We start from the raw sequence: 20,470 nt of genomic DNA, 5'->3' as shown, positions 1-20,470 counted from the left end.
TGATGATGCAGGCAACAGAAGAGAAAATGGATCTAGCAGTGCCCTAAGTGAAAGCAGTTCGCCCATAACAAGAGGAAGAGCAGAGGAAAGGGCAGAGGGGGGAGGTAGGTGAGGACCTGCAGCAGGGGGACTGTGCAGAAGTTCTCTTCTGACTGAGTCTATTGATCCTTTGTTGTAAAAGTCATTGGCTGAGAATATGAACAGGACGGCAGGTGCTGGAGGTTTGAACAGAAAGGAGATGATGTGAAACAGTCACCTAAGAAAGTGGAAAACTTTACAAATTCGTATGAATTAGTAGCAGAGTCCTCAGGTTCAAAGTTCAAGCTCTTTATACAAATGAAATAAGACTCATTTATAGTTCCTGAAAATAATATTTATATGTCTAATAATTTTGTCTTTGAGTTAAATAAGTAAATGTTTAGTTTTGAAAAATAGCATCTATAAGACATTAAATTAAGCAGAGAGTATGCATCTGTGAAGATGGTGTGGTTTCATAGAAAGAACATGAGGTTGAAAATCAGAAGATCTGAGTTCAGTTGTGGTCTGTCACTATTAACCAAATGATCAAATCCAACTCCCTTGTGCTTTCTAAGCCTTAGCAGCCTCCCCTGAAAAATGTGATAATATCTATCTCCCATGGTTATCAAGAAGACGAAATCTACTAATACTGGAGGAAGTATTGTGTCAACTATACAGTGTTATGTAAATGTTAACAAATGTTATTATTTCCATTGTTATTAACAATGATCATCTATAGTTGATCAATCTGCACACTAACTGTAGATTAACTGCAGACTGATCACTAAACTATAAAGTAACCTTGGTAGAACATAAAAATATAAAAATCTAGCTTAAGTGACATTAGTAGACTAATAATTGTGCATCTAAGAAATAAGAAACTTATCAGAATAAAAAAAAAGCAAAATAAGGAGGTTAGAAGAAAATAAAAGAGAGACTGAGATTCTACCATACATATAACACCTAACAGTCTAAAAAGAATCCAAGCCCAGGAGAGAGGAAGGAAGGAAGGAAGGAAGGAAGGAAGGAAGGAAGGAAGGGAGGGAGGAGGAGGAAGGGAGGAAGGAAGGAAGGAAGGAAGGAAGGAAGGGAGGGAGGGAGGAAGGAAAACATAGGGAGGGAGAAAGAAAAACATTACAACATAAAAATAAGTAGGCTTTGGGGCACTTGGGTGGCTCAGTCAGTTGGGCGTCTGAGTACGGCTCAGGTCGTGATCTCGCGGTTTGTGAGTTTAAGCCCCCCGTCGGGCTCTTTGCTGACAGCTCGAGCCTGGAACCTGCTTCAGATTCTGTGTCTCCCTCTCTCTCGCTGCCCCTTCCCTGCTCATGCTCTCTCTCTCTCTCTCAAAAATAAATAAATATTTTAAAAATAAATAAATAAGTAGGCTTTAGAGTAAGAAAGAGGTTCACTGTGCATTACTGGGTAAATCCTAATTCAAAAGATGCTACACTGCCTTCTTTCACTAATTCCCTCAGAGGAACATCCATTTCATGAAATGAAATATTTCTCAGCTAAACACCTATTGCACTGAAAACAACACAATTTTTAAATAATCACGCGCCCTGAGAAATAAGGACATTCAAATTCACTGGGTTTATTTTTGTGTTTTGGGGTTTTCTTGTTTGTTTGTTTTTAAATCTCTTCTCTCACAAGTGATTTTAGAGTCCCATAGCTGGCAAATCAGGCAGAGAAGGGAAGTGGCAAGACCCTGAGAGGGCATGTGTGCTGTGAGGAAGACAGCCACGGTGAGTCGGCTTTGGGCAAAAGTGGGGGGGGGGGGGGGAGTAGACTCTGCATGATCTCCGCACAAGGGCACCTTCTAGCGCACAAGTCAGGCCTGTTCCAATATCGCCCTCTGGTGGCCAATAAAGCTGGTTGCAAGGCTCTGCAAGAGAAGGCCCGTCAGCTAAACAAGAATCTGCAGTATCTAGTTATCATTCTTTCCAGGACTTGGCTTAGGCCCTCCCTCCTGGATCAATGTTTCTCAATCTTGGGTGCATCAAAGTTACCTGCAAGGGCCTGTTAAAACACAGACTGCTGAGCTCCATACCCAAAGTTTCTGATTCCAGGTGGGTGGGCCTGAGAATTGTACCTTAACAAGCTCCCAAATGATGGGATCACTTCTGGTCCAAGGACCACACTTTGAAAACCACTGTCCTACGTTAGAACATTTAACAGAAAAAATTCTTAGCCCCCAAAACCTCCTAAAATTCTCTCAATCTCACAAGTACAATTAAGCACAGAGTACAGAAAACTTAAGTGACTTGTGCACAGATTTGCCAATTATTTGTGTCTAAGCATCAACAATGTGCTAGATGCTCTTTCAAACATCTATGACAATGTTGTGAATGAACAAAAGTCACAGAAATAGTATTGTTTTGTTATTCACGTGTAAAAGAAAGCTGTCTTTTGTTTCCCTGGCCTAGAAAATAGAGCCATACAGAGGTGATAATGAGCAATGATTAAGTGGATAACATTTCTGAAGAAGAAAAAAACAAGTAATACATAAATCCTGAAAAAGTATTTTGAGAACTGTTTTTGCAAGGTGACAGGCATTTCAGAAGTAATATGACACCAGTTTTATTTCCAGGTATTTGGCTCTTTAGATGTTTTATGGGGTAAGAAGAAGAAGATAAAAATATTCATGGAAACAAAACTGAATAGCGGTAAAATGGAAAAGAGAAAAGAGTACAGTATATCCACAAAAAAGGCCTAAAACCAATGAAAAATCCAGTGGCAACAAGCACCCCTAGCACCCACCCACGTTGTGAAGGGGAGGGAGGCTCTGAGAACTTACTGTTTCCAGGTCTGGGGCAGGAAATGTATGTCGGGAGAAAAAAGGCAACTTTTCCTACTCTGTGTTAAGTGTCATAAAGGTAGCCTGCTTGCTTACCCCCCATTTTTAAGTCGTGGGTAATTAGGGTAGGCATGTGAGAATTAAAAGAAATAAAAACACCACTGTCCAAAGAATTCCATTACATGTTGTAACCTATTCAACTGCCCTTTCTATTCTAGACGCAGGAAACTGGTTGATAACTTTCCACTGACTGGCCTAAGTAAGCCTGCTGGTAATCACACCTGGACCGCCAGTGATAACTTCATGAATCTCACCCAATAACAAAATCAAACTTAAAGTTGGGTATATAGTAAAACATGAAGATAATGAAGTCTAGGACCCTTCCATCACTTCTGAAGAAGTATTCAGAAGAAAAAAACATGTTATTTAGAATTTTCTCCAAGCAAAACACAAACATGAACCCAACCTATCATCTGGGCAAAACCCATGAGAGAAATAATCTATAAAAGTTAGACTCACAGTAAAGAAGCCCCCATTCACTGAGAACTCACTCACTGTCCCAGATTTCTACAAGACGAAATATAGAAATTCTTTTCCTTTCTTCTTCAAGGTCTCCCAACAGCCACCTCTCCTTTTCCCACTTATTCTTAGCCAAATCTTCTACAAACAAGGTGGTATAAAAATAAAATTAGAAACTTATAATTTAGTTCTAATGTAATTATAAACTTTGTATTATTCTTTTTGAACAGGTTGATAAATATATGTGTACAAAACCCAAGTGGTCCAAAGGGATATACAGTAAAAATAAGGCTCCCTCCCACCTCTACACTCTAGCCAGCTACTTCTTCCCGGAGTAAACACTGTTACCAATTTCCAGACTAGTCTCCCTGAGTTAATGAACTTTTAATTACAGTAATTTTAATTACAGTTATAGGTTATTCATATATTAAAAATATTAGGGGAAATTTAATTATTTTAAGCAAAATAGTTTCTAAAAAACTTTCCTCTTCTAGGGTTAATGAAACACAGGTCAAGTCACCGAAGATGAAGAAGCACAAGAAAATCTACTGCTGCCACATCACGATGTTCACCCACCTAAGCTGAGGCCCAGGAGGTGGAAACAACGCACAACCAAAGGAAAAGAAAAAATGAAATCCAAAGGAAGACATGGCCCTCAAGGAGACAGGGAGGTAAGCACCGGCTCTCCTATGTCGGAGCGTGAGAGGGAGAGATGCTGGGTTTAACAAGCAGGTAAGAATTCAACTAAAAAGTTTAATGATAGGCTAAAGGCTAAGTGAAGGGCTGTATGACAGTCTAGGGTCCCTAGCATCCACAGACACAAGGGAAGTTCAAACATCTGCACAGATGTTGCCCAGATGCTGGTAAGACTGGAGACGAAGTGGGAGAGTCTCCTTCTGCAGACCTGGGAGAAAGCCACCACTTAACTAGTGTAAAGTCCTGACCACCACCCCCAATCTTACCCTGCCCTTCTACCCCATGCAAACAAAAGCTGAGCTGCTTGGGGGAAGAAGTGTGTCAAACCCAGTCAGTCCCAGGGCCTGGGCTAAGGCAAACTGTAGCTGGGGAAAGAATTAGAGTTAAGAAGAAGATACCTTCTTCCCCTAGGGGAGCAGTAAGTCCTACCCAAGACCCTGCAGGATATCGTGAGAAGACCCTACCACCTGTAAGAGGGTATTACTGAGAAAGACTCAACCATGCACACAGGATCACACCTGAACGAGGACCAAAACCAGAGATATCAACAGTCCTGTCTACTTCCAGGCTAGGACTTTTCTGGGAGGGGCAAGCGCATGGAGAAACAGCCTTCCAGCCTTTCGGGGCGCAGGTGTCACAGGGACACCAAAAGCTAAGAGTGGAACAAGAACACTGAGAAAAACCTTTCAGCACCCCACTCCCCACTCTAAACACAAGGAATGGAGGAATCTTAAGCCAGTAATACACTGAAGATAATCATAGTAACAACAAAACCCAAACCTAGTTCAACTCTATCCTAAATGGACTCAGTGCTGTGTATTAATTACCTAGTGAAAGAAGACACGTGCCCAATTCCAGGCATAAAGATTGTTTTCTCTCAGTGACTACAGTTCTACATGTGAAGTCCAGCATTCACTCAAAAATTAAGAGACACATAAAAAATACAAAAAAATAAAATAAAATAAAACAAAACAAAACAAAAATTGTCAAGGGACAAAACAATCAGACTGAGAAATGACCCAGATGACCCAGATGTTGACCCAGATGATCCAACCTATCAGACAAGAGATTTAAAATAATAATGAATACTGTTAAGGTCTACAGTGGAAAAGATAGAAATATGCATGAACATACGGGGAACTTCAGCAGAGACATAGAAACTATAAGAAAGAGTCAAACAGAAATGCTAAAAATTATAACCAGAAAGAAATTAAAGAATGCCACTGATGGGGCTCCTGGGTGGCTCAGTCGGTTAAGGGTCCGACTCTTGGTTTCGGCTCAGGTCATGATCTCACGGCTTCCTAAATTCAGATTCATATTCTCTCTCTCTCTCTCTCTCTCTCTCTCTCTCTCTCTCTCTCTGCCCCTCCTCAGCTTGTGCTGTCTCCGTTCCTCTTAAAAATAAATAAACTAAAAAAAAAAAAAAAAAAAAATGCCACTGAGGGCTCATCATGAGATTCAATGCAATCAGGGCCAGTGGGAGGGGTGGGGGAATCAGGAAAGTTGAAAATAGGTCAAAAGAAAGTACTCAAATGAGACACAAAGAGAAAACAAAGGAGAAAAAAAAACAAGAGCATCCAAGAGCTGTGAGGCAATACCCAAAAATCTAAGAAAAATGTCACTGGAATCCCAGGAGAAAAGAGAAAGAATGAGGCAAAGTAATTTAAAAGATAAATACTCAAAAAATTTCCAAACTTCATGAACCACATCAAAGCACAGATCAAGCTCAGAGAACCCCAAGCAGAACAAATACCAAGATAGCACCTAAATACAACATATTCCAACTGCTAAAAAACAAAGATAAAGATAAAATCTTGAAGGCAGCCAGAGGGGAAAAAGGGGAACAAAATCAAGATTAAAAAAGATTTCTCAGAAACTATCCAAGCGGGAAGACTAACTTTCCTAAATAAAAGAAAGAAGTCACAAAGAATATGATACCTTGGAAAGATATCTTCCAAAATTGAAGGCTGGTTTTTCGTAAACTAAGGCTGAAATAATTCACTGCTAAAAGACCTGTGTTAAAAAGAAATGTTAATGGAATTCTTTCAGGAAGTGTGGTGTTAGATAGAAATCTGGATCTATACAAAGAAATAAAGAATGCCCCAAATGGTAAAAATTAGAGTAACTATAAAAGGTTATTTCCCATATATTTTTTTAATGTTTTTATTTATTTTTGAGACAAAGAGACACAGAGCATGAGCAGGGGAGGGGCAGAGAGAGAGGGAGACACAGAATCTGAAGCTGGATCCAGGCTCTGAGCTGTCAGCACAGAGCCCGAGGTGGGGCTCAAACTCACAGACTGTGAGATCGTGACCTGAGCTGAAGTTGGACACTCAACCGACTGAGCCACTCAGGCACCCCTCCCATATTTTTAATCTAAAAAATAACTGACAATCTACAGCAAGAAGAGTAACAAAGTACGTTATTAACGTATGTAAAATTAGGTATATGACAGTAAAAGAAAAAAATGAAAGAGGAATTGGACATTTACTGTTTTGCATGGAATTTTACTCTATATATGAAATGGTTCAATATTACTGGAAGGCAAATTAGAAGAAGTTGAAGATATACACTGTAAACAGTATGTCAAAAATAAAAGAAATTTTAAAAGAAATATACATAATAAGCCAATATTGAAGTTAAAAACATAATCATGGGGAGCCGGGGTGGCTTAGTCGGTTAAGCGTCTGACTTCGGCTCAGGTCATGATCTCACAGTCCGTGAGTTTGAGCCCCACGTCAGGCTCTGTGCTGACAGCTCAGAGCCTGGAGCCTGCTTCAGATTCTGTGTCTCCCTCTCTCTCTGCCCCTCCCCTGCTCATGCTGTCTCTCTCTGTCTCAAAAATAAATACAAACATTAAAAAAAAATTAAAATCACAATCATAAAAAACATTCAATTAATCCAAAAGCAGATAGAAAAACATAAGAACAGATAGAAGAAATAGAAAGCAACTATCAAAATGACAGATTTAAATCCAACCATACCAATAATAACATTAAATATAGTCTAAAATACCAATGAAAAGACAGAGATCTTCAGACCAGCTAGAAAAGCAAGATCCATCTATATTCCATCTACAAGAAACCCATTTTTATTAAATATTAATAAAGAATGCTCTGAAAGTCAAAGGATATATGGAAGTGCTGAATCACTATACTGTACATTTGAAACAAATATAACCCTGTATGTCAACTACACTGTATGTGCACATGACAACAGATCTTCAAAATACATGAGATAAAAACTGGCAGAATAGAAGGGAAAAAGAAACAAATCCATAAAACTCTGTGGAGACCTCAACATCTCTCCCTCTCAGAGATCATTACAAGTAGATATAAAGTCAGTAAAGATACAGAAAACCTAAACAACCCTATCAACCAACCAGACTTAATTGGCATAAAAAGAGTACTCCACACAATAACAGCATCATATTATTTCAAGTGCTCACAGAACACTGACCATGACAGGTCGTATTGTGGACCATAAAACAAACCATGACAAACTGAAATGAACTGAAATTTCAAAGGATGTCTTCTGACCACAACAGAATTAAACTAAAAATCAATTATTGTGAGATATCAGGAAAATCTCCCAATATTGAGAAATTAACATATTTCTAAATAACCCATGGCTCAAATGGAATCCACAAGGGAAATTAGAAATTTTTATTTTTATTTTCTTAACATTTATTCATTTTTTGAGAGACAGTGCCAGTGGGGGAGGGACAGAAAGAGGAAGACACAGAATCCAAAGCATACTCCAGGCTCTGAGCTGTCAGCACAGAGCCCGACGCAGGGCTCAAACTCACAAACTGTGATATCATGACCTGAGCCGAAGTCGGACACTTAACTGACTGAGCCACCCAGGAGCCCCAGAAATTTTTTTTTTAAGAGAGAGAGAGAGAGAGATTTTATCTATTTGCAAATCAATGTGATATACCACGTTAATAAAAGAAAGGATTAGAACTGTATGATCCTTTCGATAAATACAGAAAAAGTATTTGACAAAGTACAGCATCCTTTCTTGATAAAAACCCTCAAGAAAGTAGAGACAGAAGGAACATACCTCAACATCCTAAAGGCCATATATAGGAAAGGCCCACAGCTAATATCATCTTCAATGGGGAAAAACTGAGAGCTTTCCCCCTAAGGTCAAGAACATGACAGGGATGTCCACTCTCACCACTGCTCTTCAACATAGTATTGCAAGTCCTGGTCTCAGAAATCAGACAACAAAAAGAAATAAAAAGCATCCAAATTGACAAAGAAGTCAAACTTCCACTCTTCACAGATAACATGGCACTACATGGGAAACCTGAAAGACTTCACCAAAAAAATGATATGTGAATTCAGCAAAGTCGAAGTTATAAAATCAACATAGAAATCAGTTGCATTTCTATATATCAATAATGAAGCAGCAGAAAAAGAAATCAAGGAATAGACCCCATTTACAATTGCCCCCAAACCCTTAAGATTCCTAGGATAAATCTAACCAAAGAGATAAAAGATCTGTATGCTGAAAACTATACAAAGTTTATGAAAGAAATCAAAGAAGACACAAAGAAATGGAAAAACATTCCATGCTCATGGATTGGAAGAACAAAAATACTGTTAAAACGTCTATACTACCCAAAGCAATCTACATACTCAATGCAATCTCTACCAAAATAATAACCACATTCTTCACAGAGCTAAAACAAACAATCCTAAAATTTGTATGGAACCAGAAAAGACCCCGAATAGCCAAAGTAATGTTGAAAAAGAAAACCAAAGCTGGAAGCATCACAATTCCAGACTTCAAGCTGTATTACAAAGCTGTAATCATCAAGACAGTATGGTACTGGCACAAACACAGACACTTAGATCACTGAAACAGAATAGAGAACCCAGAAATGGGCCCACAAATGTATGGCCAACTAATCTTTGACAAACCAGGAAAGAGTATCCAATGGAAAAAAGACAGTCTCTTCAGTAAATGGTGATGGGAAAACTGGACAGTGACAAATGTTAAGAATGAAACTGGACCACTTTCTTACACCATACACAAAAACAAATTCAAAATAGATGAAAGACCTAAATGTGAGACAGGAAACCATCAAAATCCTAGAGGAGAAAAAAGCAAGCAACCTCTTTAACCTCAGCCACAGCAACTTCTTACTTGACATGTCTCCAGAGGCAAGGGAAATAAAAAGAAAAATCAACTATTGGAACCTCATCAAGATAAAAATCTTCTGCACAGAGAAGGAAATAATCAACAAAACTAAAAGGCAACCAACAGAACAGGAGAAGATACTTGCAAATGACATACTGGATAGCGGGTTAATATCCAAAATCTATAAAGAATTTACCAAACCTAACACCCAAAAAAAACAAATAATCCAGTGAAGAAATGAGCAGATGACATGTATAGACAGACACCTTTCCAAAGAAGACAAGGCTAACAGACACATGAAAAAATGCTCAAGAGGGGCGCCTAGGTGGCTCAGTCGGTTAATCGTCCAACTTCGGCTCAGCTCATGATCTCACAATTCATGGATTCAAGCCCCACATTGGGCTCTGTACCGACAGCTCAGAGCCTGAAGCCTGCTTTGGATTCTGTGTCTCCCTCTGTCTCTCTGCCCCTCCCCTGCTCCCACTCTGTCTCTTTCTAAAATAAATAAACGTTGGGGCATCTGGGTGGCTCAGTCGGTTAAACGTCCGACTTCAGCTCAGGTCATGATCTCGCGGTCCGTGAGTTCAAGCCCTGCATCGGGCTCTGTGCTGACAGCTCAGAGCCTGAAACCTGTTTCAGATTCTGTGTCTCCCTCTCTCTCTGACCCTCCCCCGTTCATGCTCTGTCTCTCTGTCTCAAACATAAATAAACATTAAAAAAAATTTTTTTAATAGTAAAAAAACAAAAAAAGAAAAGAAAAAATGCTCAATATCACTCATCAGAGAATACAAATCAAAACCACAATGAGATACCACCTCACACCTGTCAGAATGACTAAAACTAACAACTCAGACAACAACAGATGTTGGCAAGGATCTGGAGAAAGGGGAACCCTTCTGCACTGCTGGTGGATATGCAAACTGGTGCAGTCACTCTGGAAAACAGTAGGGAGGTTCCTCAAAGAATTAAAAAATAGAATCACCCTACAACTCAGCAATTGCACTACTAGGTATTTATCAAAACGATACAAAAATTTGATTTGGGGGCACCTGGGTGGCTCAGCTGGTTAAACGTCTAACTCTTGATTTAAGCTCAGGTCATGATCTCAGTTTGTGGGTTCCAGCCCCGCATCGACTTCTGTGCTGGCAGTATGGAGCCCGCTTGGGATTTTCTGTCTCCCTCTCTCTCTGCCCCTCCCTCACTCGTGCTCTCACTCAAAAATAAATAAACTTTAAAAAAATTCTGATTTGAATAGGCACATGCACCCCAATTTTACTGCAGTGCTATCAACAATAGCCAAATTATGGAAAAAGTCCAAATGTCCACTGAGTGCTGAGTGGAGATCCATAGATTGAAAGATAGATAGATAGATGATAGATAGATAGATAGATAGATAGATAGATAGATAGATAGATATGGTAATCAAAAAGAATGAAATCTTGCCATTTGCAACAAAGTGGATAGAACTAGAGTGTATTCACTAGTCAGAGAAAGACAAATATATGATTTTACTCATGTGGAATTAAACAAAACAGATGAACATAGGGAAAGGGAAGGAAAAATAAGATAAAAACAGAGACTGGTAAACCATGGGAGATGCTTACATACAGAAAACAAACTGAGGGTTGCTGCTGGAGGGGAGGTGGGTGGGGGGATGGGCTAAATGTGTGATGGGCATTAAGGAGGACACTTGTTGGGATGAGCACTGGGTGTTATATATTAAGTGATGAATCACAGGGTTTCTACTCCTGAAACCAATACTACACTGTATGTTAACTAACACATTTAAATAAAATTTTTTAAAAATAAATTTAAAAAATTAAAAAAAAAAAGAAAGAGAGAGAGAGAGAGAGAGAGAGAACACAGGGAAGAGGAGCAGAGGGAGAGAACCTCAACCAGGCTCCATGCTCAGCACAGAGCAGAGTCCGATGCAGGGCTTGATCCCATGACCCTGGGATCATGACCTGAGCAGATATCAAGAGTTGGACACTCAAATGACTGCGCCAGGCAGGTACCCTGAAAATATTTTGAAATGAATAAAAATTAAAAACAGAACACACCAGAGGCACCTGGATGGTTCAGTTGGTTAAGTGTCTGACTTCGACTCAAGTCATGATCTCATGGTTAAGTGAGTTCAAGCCCCGTGTCGGGCTCTGCACTGACAGCTCTGAGCTTGGAGCCTGCTTTGGATTCTGTGTCTCCCTCTCTCTCCCTGCCCCTGTCCTACGCGTGCACGCGCTCTCTCTCTCTCTCTCAAAAATAAATAAACTTAAATAACACACCAAAATGTATGAGGCACATATAAAACCATGATTAGAGGGAAATTTGTAACATTCAAAAGCTTATTTTAAGTGGTTGCCAGAGGTGGAGGTGGAGGTGAGCAAAATGGGTGAAGGTAGATAAAAGGTACAAACTTCTAGTTACAAAATAAGAAAGTCCTGGGAACATAATGTACAGCATGGTAATAACTACAGTTAATAATACTGTACTGTATACTTGAACATTCCTATGAGAGTGGATCTTAAAAGTTCTCATCACAAGGAAAAAAAATTGTTAATTATGTATGGTGATGAATGTTAATTAGACGTATTGTGGTAGTTATCTCACAATATACACAAATAGTAAATCATTATGTTGTACACCTTAAATATAATATTTTGTGTCAATATGAAAAGAAATGTTTAAAATTAATGATCTAAGCTGCCACCTTAAAAAAAACAGAAAATGAGGGGCACCTGGGTGGCTCAGTCGGTTAAGCGTCTGTCCGACTTCAGCTCAGGTCATGATCTCACAGTCCATGAGTTCGAGCCCCACTTCAGGCTCTGTGCTAACAGCTCGGAGCCTGGAGCCTGCTTCAGATTCTGTGTCTCCCTCTCTCTGACCCTCCCCTGCTCATTGCTGTCTCTCTCTCAAAAATAAATAAAAACATTTTTAAAAAATTAAAAAAAAAACAGGAAATGAGCAAATCAACTCAAAGTAAGCAAAAGGAAGGAAATATTAGAGATATGAGCAGAAATTGAAAATAGAAAAAAAAATCTACAACACCAAAAGCTACATCTTTAAAAACATTAGTAATTGATAAACCTCTATCCGGACTCAATTAAAAAAAAAAAAAAAAGAGAGAGAGAGAGGACACAAATTACCAATATAATGAATGAAAGAAGGGGTATGACAACAGATCCTACCGAAATTAGGAGAATCAGGTAATAGTACAATTCTATCTCCAACAATCTGACAACTTAGAGGAAATGTACCAATTCCCTGAAAGATACAACCTACCAAAGCTGGCTTGAGAAGAAACAGATAACCTGAACAGTTCTAGGTCTCTTAAAGAAATTGAATTCCTAATTAAAAAAAAAAAAAAAAAAAAAAAAACCCCTGACCCAGAAAACTCCAGGTCCAGATGGCTTCACTGACCAAGTCTATCCAACATTAAAGACAAAAACATCAATTCTACATGAACAACTCTAGAAAACAGGAGGGAACATTTCCCAACTCATTTTATGATGCTAGAATGAACTCAATTCTAAAATCAGAAAAAGGCATCACAAAAAAACTACAGACCAATATCCCACATGAACAAAAATGCAAAACTCCTCAACCAAAGGGTACCTGGGTGGCTCAGTTGGTTAAACGTGCGACCCTTGATTTGGGCTCATGTCATGATCTCACAGTTCAGTTCATGAGATCAAGCCACACGTCAGGTTCCATGCTAACAACACGAAGCCTGCTTGGGATTCTCCCTCTCCCTCTCCTTGCCTCTCTCTCTCAAAAAACAAAACAAACAAACAAAAAATCTCAACCAGATAGGAGCAAATCTGATCCAGCAATATATAAAAGCAGCAAACCTCTTTTTAAAAGATTTAATCCATGGTTTAATCCTTACCTGGCATTACACCCAAAGACAAGTGGTATTTGATTCCATTCTGAATTTAGTCTTGATGTAAATACAGAATTTTGTTTATCTGACTTTTTACAAAGCTACTTTCAAAGTCAAGGCACAGCAGACCATTTAATTCAGGAAAGTAGGCAGATTATACAGTAGCTGAGACCTTACAGAAGAAACCTTTGGGTTAAGAGTAATCTACAGTCGGGGCGCCTGGGTGGCTCAGTCAGTTAAGCATCTGACTTCAGCTCAGGTCATGATCTCGTGGTCTGCGAGGTCGAGCCCCGCGTCGGGCTCTGTGCTGACAGCTCAGAGCCTGGAGCCTGTTTCGGATTCTGTGTCTCCCTCTCTCTCTGACCCTCCCCTGTTCATGCTGTCTCTCCCTGTCTCAAAAATAAAATAAACGTTAAAAAAAATTTTTTTTTAAATGAAAAAAAAAGTAATCTACAGTCTTATGAACACACACTCAACTAAAAGGTAACGAACCTACGTCTTTGGTTTCTAATGAAAGAAATTTAGATAAGGAGAAAAGTGACTATACTAAAAAAGTCAGCTCAGTTTCCTCAAGGTTTCTAAGATTATGACCTACAGCGTCATCCCTAATCTGCTTTCTGAGCAGCTTGGTTTAATTACTTACCTTCAACCTGGCTAGTATCTGAGCATGGTTTCTTCTTCGACTCCGAATTGCCGGTTTTCTCATCAACATCCAGTAGAGGAATATAGTCTGTTTTTCCAACAGTTTCTCCCACAACATCATCAAAGGCCTCTGCCTCCAGTGTGGCAATGAAGTCCCGTTTTATCTCTTCCTCAATTTCTGGAGGTGGGTCTGTCAATGCATCTGCAAGACTGAGGTCAGCCATTCTGCACCACTGCAACTGCCTGGTAAAGGAGGGAAAAATGTTTCATCAGATGAGCACTGTGCAAAGGAAAAAACATCCCTAGAAACTCTTCTCAGTTGTTCTAAACAAAAAAAGAATTAAAATCCAAAATGTTAGAGCTAAAAGAGACTCCCTCATTTGACAGATTAGAAAATTAAAGCTCAGTTAACCAACAGTCTTACCCAAAGTAAACACCCTCTTTTCACATAGCTGGGAGGTAAACAGAGCCAAGTGCCATTTTGTCCTTTTCATTAATAAGAAAAAATAAAGTGTAAACAAACAAACAAACAAACAAACAAACAAAAAACACCAATGTATCCAAAGTTCAAATCAGGTCTTTTGATTTCAAGTCTCATAAACTTTTTAATTATTCTATATATCTTCATTTCCAAATCATGTCCCAGAATAATTCTTAAATGAACATACAAAAGGAGGTCAGATTACATTATATTCCCATGAAAAAAGTTACATTACTATCAGGCAAAAGAAGTCACCTCTCCTGACTAAAGACTGTGAGTATGGGCCCTATCTTGTTGAGGTTAAATACTGTTTCTTCATGAATCTCTTGTAGCTAGGCTAGCTCCATCCACCAAAACCATGCCTAGCCCTGCTGGCATAACAATACAGACCTGTTCCCTGATTAGTTAGGGGCGCAGTCCCTCTTTGTGGCCATGTACATCACCACCTTTACAGAACATCAGGCTCTCGATTTTTAAACGTAACCTGACGTTAAGAAGTATAACCTACTAAAGGCAAAATTGTTAGGTGAAGAGCTGAAAAAATACAAATGGTGTAGTAAAAGTGCCAAAGGGCCTGCAAATAAATGGAGTTCCTAGTACATACACAGCACAGTGGGAAATTAAAAAAAAATGTGCAGGGTACTATCTGTCCTTCAAAAAGTCTAACTTTGGGGTGCCTGGGTGGCTCAATTGGTTAAGTGTTGGACTTCAGCTCAGGTCATGATCTCACGGTTTGTGAATTCAAGCCCCACGTCAATTCAAGCCCCACATCAGGCTCTGTGCTGACGTATCGGAGCCCGGAGCCTGCTTTGGATTCTATGTCTCCTTCTCTCTCTGTCCTCCCCCCAACTCTGTTTTCTTTCTTTCTCTTTCTCTCTCTCTCAAAAATAAATAAACATTTAAAAAAAAAAAGTCTAACTTAACAGACTCTCCAAGAGACTCATGAAGATAAATGAACATATGAGCTTTTGTGACCAGGTAAAGGTAAATCAAATAGAAATAACAGCTATTGCTTCTGTCTGCCCAGAAATCTATTCTTCCTTATCTTCCCCCATATACACCAATGGTCACCCTAGTGGTGTTGGGCACATGACCAGGCAGAGGATGGTTGTAAAAGGAATGTTTCACGACTACATCCTGGATGGAAGATTCACCAAGTGGCAGCTGTTCAGTTGCCCTGGTTGTCTTCTTTCTTAAGTCTGAGTGAGCAACCTTCCAATTTTTTTTTCATCTAATTTAGTCAGTCTATCGCTTGCAACCAAAGAATCTCAACTAATATATATATATAGTCTTTCCTCAACCCAAATTTTAAAAGGCCAAATTTTACTATGATTTAAGCCACTTTTTTTTCCCCGTTTATTCATTTTTGAGAGACAAGAGAAAAACAGATAGTGAGCGGGGTAGAGGCAGAGAGAGAGGGAGACACAGAATCCAAAGCAGGCTCCAGGCGCTGAGCTGTCAGGACAAAGCCTGATGCGGGGCTCAAACTCACAAACTGTGAGATCATGACCTGAGCCGAAGTTGGACACTTAACTGACTGAGCCACCCAGGCACCCCGATTTAAGCCACTGTTAAAGACTCTCTTTTAAAACTGTCTGTCCTCCACTGTCTTCCTCTCTCCAACTAAATTTACTAAGGAAAAAGAAATACCCACCAAAAGTACAGTCATTCTGTCTTCATCTTTGTGTTCTACACACAAGTTCCTATCATAGTCATCAGTAGGGAGTAGCGCCCATATAACCCATTTACAACACAGGAACATGGATGGGCAGTCCTACTCTCTATGCCACCCAGCTACTTTACATATAAAGTATTACTGTCACTCCAGATGCCACCAGGAAAAATGCAGAAAAATGACTCATTAAAGAACTTTTAAAAAGCCTGATAAATTTAATGTCAATAAATTCCATAAAAAATAAATGTTTTTCCCTTTTCTATGATGACTATTATTACCAGTTAGCATTTGAAACCTATTATGAACCAAAAATAATAAAGGATGTCTGTAATTAAACAGTTTCATGGTCAAACAGCACTTGAAAGGACATCTGTACCATCCTTAACAATAGCTTTATTTGTTTCCATAATATACACATATGATACCTTTTTCATATAATCCACTCAAACTTCCTAACTCAGGACACAGGTAAAAATAGAGACAAAATCAACAGTATCTTTTAAATGTCATTTATCTGAGTGCATATTCTCAAAGGGCAGCTCTTTATCCACTGTAATGCTCCCCTGTTCACCCCCACCCTCAACCTCCCAAACTACTACCTGGGCTGACATGCGGTTCATGGAATACAAAGAGCAGCTTAAATTCAGCCTAAGAAGGTAAAACTGACAGAAAATGAGACAGCTGGAAAGCAGGAAGGTCATTTGGCTCTGAATGTATCTAGCCAACCTCCCAAGCATCTGTATCTCAACACAGTTTAGCTATTCCTTTCTTGTCACTACATATAAATAGAAGTGTGATTTAAACACACACACACACACACACACACACACACACACACACACACACACACCCCTACTTATGGAAAATGATCCTGTAAAGGCAATACCGGTGTTGTGTTGGAAGTGAAAGTACTGGTTTTATCCAGAAAGCCCAGTGTTCATTAAATTAAAGAGACTGCCCAATTTTATCGTTATTCTATTCTAAAAAATATACAAGTATAATAAATTCTGTAAGTGTTCTACAGGTTTGCTAAACTGGTTCTACAAGTATTCCAGAATTGATTTTAATGAATTCACGAAAGAACTTCATCCCACACTTACAGAATCATTTAAGGTCACTTAATACTTAGTTATGCCTTAAAATGGTTAGTTATGTAATTTATGGACAAAAGGATATGACACAATGTTATCTCAAATATGGATATTCAGAAAGTTCCAAAAATGTACTCTTGTGAATGAGAACTATGTACTTAAAAGAAATTATCTCTCCTTGAATATTTATACTATTCCTTTCCTATTTGTACAAAGTTTGAATTTAAAAGGATTTGTTACTGGGGGCAAGAAAAGAAAGCTGGATACAGAAGTGTCTAAGCTTCACGGAAGCACTAGTTTAATCTATAGCTTTCAGTGAGTCACCTTACAGGGCTGAGTTCCCTAATCTGTAAAATGAGAGTGGTATGTTAAATGATTCCTGAGGTTGATTATTCCAGAAGCTGTTAATAATTTAAAATCTTTTTATTTTTTTTAATGTTTATTTTAGAGAGAGAGAGAGAGAGAGAGACACAGACAGACAGAGCATGGGTGGGGGGAGGGGTGGAGAGAGAAGGAGACACAGAATCCAAAGCAGGCTCCAGGCTCTGAGCTGTCGGCACAAAGCCTGATGTGGGGCTCGAACCCACAGTCTGCAAGATCATGACCTGAACCAAAGTCGGACACTTAACCGACTGGGCTACCTAAGCGCCCCAAGGTGCTAATAATTTAGATTCATCACTTAAGTTAGAAATAAACAAACAAATTGCAATATAGACCCTCAATGTGCATGTGTGACTTTTATATACCAAGTACTCCCAATTATAACTGGGTTCAGGTTTATTAAAAGGCAAAAGTTTTTTGGCAAAGGAAGAGACTAAAAACAAACTCATCACTGCACAGGGCCCTGCTTGAGCAAATCTGACTGGAGCTTAAGAAACTCCACCCAGTTCTGGCTAACATCAAAGGAGACTTACACAACTCTGCCAGAAAATAAGCCCCATATTATTTAACCAGGCACCAAAACAACACACAGTTTTCAAGCATAGTGCTTTGGACATCTGATCTTTCATTCTGACTACATGCCTGAAGTGAAACTGAAGTGAGAAGAGTTTTGAAAATAGGTGAACAAAGATAAGAAGAAATGACATGACAAGATGATGAAGCAAAGAAAAGAATTTTGGTCTCTTGACTACACTCTTACTATTAATAGCTATGTGCTCATAAAAAGTATATAAGAAGATATGATGAGGTCACAAAGCACCTGCTTCTGTTACATGGGGTTTTTTTTAAATTTATTTATTTTGAAAGAGAGAGAGAGAGAGCACGTACAAGTTGGGGGAGGGGTAGAGAGACAGAGAGAGAGAATTCCAAGCAGGCTCCGTGCTGACACAGCACAGAGCCGGACACAGGGCTTGAACCCATTAACTATGAGATCATGACCTGAGCCAAAATCCAGAATCAGACGCTTAACTGACTGAGCCACCCAGGTGCCCCTTGTATGGTTTACTTTAGATTACAAATTCTGGAGTTAGCTCCTAAACTGAAAGATATAGGTCTATACAGATTAGTGTTCATATCTAACTTAAATACACAGAAGTATGGCCAACTTTTTAAGCTCTCAAAATTCCTCTTGAAAATTTCAGGTCAGTCTTACCTATAGTTAGTCACTCCAGACCTGTGCTCATTCTGTCTGATGAGAAATTAGCAATCCAGTTTGCAAATGGTCTGTTACTGCCTTTGTCCTCCTGTGTCCCCCACCCCCTCCCCACTCCAGACATACCCTGTCTCCCAAAGGTGCTGCTTGGGAGGTAAAGTGGAGGAAGAAAACTCATGAAAAAGAACAGAAGCCTAATTCCCACCAACATACTGAAACACTTTTCACAACCACTGTCATAATTTCACTTCATTCTGTCACATTAGCCAAATCTGTACCAAGATTCTTTTGCAGTAGCCAGCATTCTCTTTTTAAAAAGTGTAGAATCCTATTTCACAATTTCAAAAGGGTAAGGGAACACGCACCCCAGAAGGTCTATAATTCCACCTTAGTGTGAATAGTGTAAATTTGGTTCTTATGAAGTAGCTTTCCTCTTTTTTTAAATTTTTTTTAATGTTTATTTATTCTTGAGAGAGAGAGAGAGAGGGCAAGGGAAGGGCAGAGAGAGAGGGAGACACATAAACTGAAGCAGGCTCCAGGGTCTGAGCCTGACGCGGGCTCGAACTCACAAACGGCGAGATCATGACCTCAGCCGATGTCAGACGCTTAGACTGAGCCACCCAGGCACCCCTCCTATTTTTTTTTTTTTTAAGTTTACTTATTTATTTTGATAGAGACAGAGACAGCGCAAGCAGAGGACGAGCAGAGAGAGAGGGAGAGAGAATCCCAAGGAGGCTCCGCACTGCCTGCTGCAGAGATCCGCATGGGGCTTGAACTCACGAACCGTGAGATCACGACTTGAGTCAAAACTAAGAGTTGGATACTTACCTGACTGAACCATCCAGGAGCCCCTGAAGTAATTTCCTCTTAATCCCAGAGATCAATTCCATGGAAAGTGAGTTTTTGGTTTCAGTGTGAAAAGGGAGAATAATAATTTGGCAACACAGAATATTTCAGGGAACAAAATAGGTCTGTATAAGGTATCAAAGTAGGGAAAGGGTATGTGGGCCCCAAGGCCCTAGGAGGTAAAAGAAAGAGAGGTAATACAATGTCAAAGGCAAGCTTGACATCTTTTAAAATATTACCTCCTGTCAGTTTTAGAAGAAAGGAAGAAACTTTCTTCAGTCACCTGGACTAGTTGGGAAACAAAATTATCATTTATAACATTGTTTACCTTTTTTTTAAACATTTTTTAATGTTTTTTTATTTATTATCAAGAGATGGAGAGAGAGCATGAGTAGGGGAGGGGCAGAGAGAGGGGGAGACACAGAATCCGAAGCAGGCTCCAGGCTCTGAGCTGTCAGCACAGAGCCTGACGTGGGGCTCAAACGCACAAACTGCGAGATCATGGCCTGAGCCGAAGTCAGACGCTTAACCGACTGAGCCACCCAGGCGCCCCTACCTTTTAAAATTTTTTAAGTAATCTCTACACCCAACTTGGGGCTTGAATTCACAATCTCGAGATTAAAGTCATATGCTCCACCAACTGAATGAATCAAAAGTCATATGCTCCAGCCAGGCGCCCCTAACATTGTTTATCTAAAGGAAATGCTTCTGAGTTCCAAATAACCAACTTAATAAATGAACATTTAATAATAATTCTTGGGGTGCCTTGGTGGCTCAGTCAGTTAAGCATCTGACTTCAGCTCAGGTCATGATCTTGCAGTTCATGAGTTCAAGCCCCGTGTTGGGCTCTGTGCTGACAGCTCAGAGCCTGGAGCCTGCTTTGGATTCTGTGTCTCCCTCTCTCTCTGCCCCTCCACTGCTCATGTTTCTGTCTCTCTCCCTCTCTCAAAAATAAACATTAAATTAAAAATAATAATAATAATAATAGCTCTTGAAGGCAGAAGACCACTCATAATGCTCACTTAAATTTTCTCCATGATTGATATTGTCAGTTTTGGGGGGGAGTGGCGGTAGAGGGGT

At 39.5% G+C, this 20,470-nt stretch overlaps 1 protein-coding gene across 21 annotated transcripts in view; it reads right to left on the bottom strand.

Moving 5' to 3' along the window:
* The window catches only part of MAP4 (microtubule associated protein 4), a 203,214-nt gene that overhangs the window by 113,322 nt on the left and 69,422 nt on the right, over nucleotides 1–20,470 (bottom strand). For all 21 annotated transcript variants that reach the window (XM_053219477.1, XM_053219487.1, XM_053219491.1 and 18 more), the window contains one exon: nucleotides 13,705–13,946. In XM_053219477.1, coding sequence (XP_053075452.1) covers nucleotides 13,705–13,927 — 223 coding nt within the window. In that variant the 5' untranslated portion in view covers nucleotides 13,928–13,946. The remainder of the gene's footprint in view (nucleotides 1–13,704; nucleotides 13,947–20,470) is intronic.

Source organism: Acinonyx jubatus, chromosome A2 (assembly GCF_027475565.1).
Source record: "Acinonyx jubatus isolate Ajub_Pintada_27869175 chromosome A2, VMU_Ajub_asm_v1.0, whole genome shotgun sequence".
Taxonomy (NCBI): Eukaryota; Metazoa; Chordata; class Mammalia; order Carnivora; family Felidae; genus Acinonyx; species Acinonyx jubatus.
Note: the sequence above shows the minus strand (reverse complement) of the source record. Positions and strands in the feature narration are given on the sequence as shown.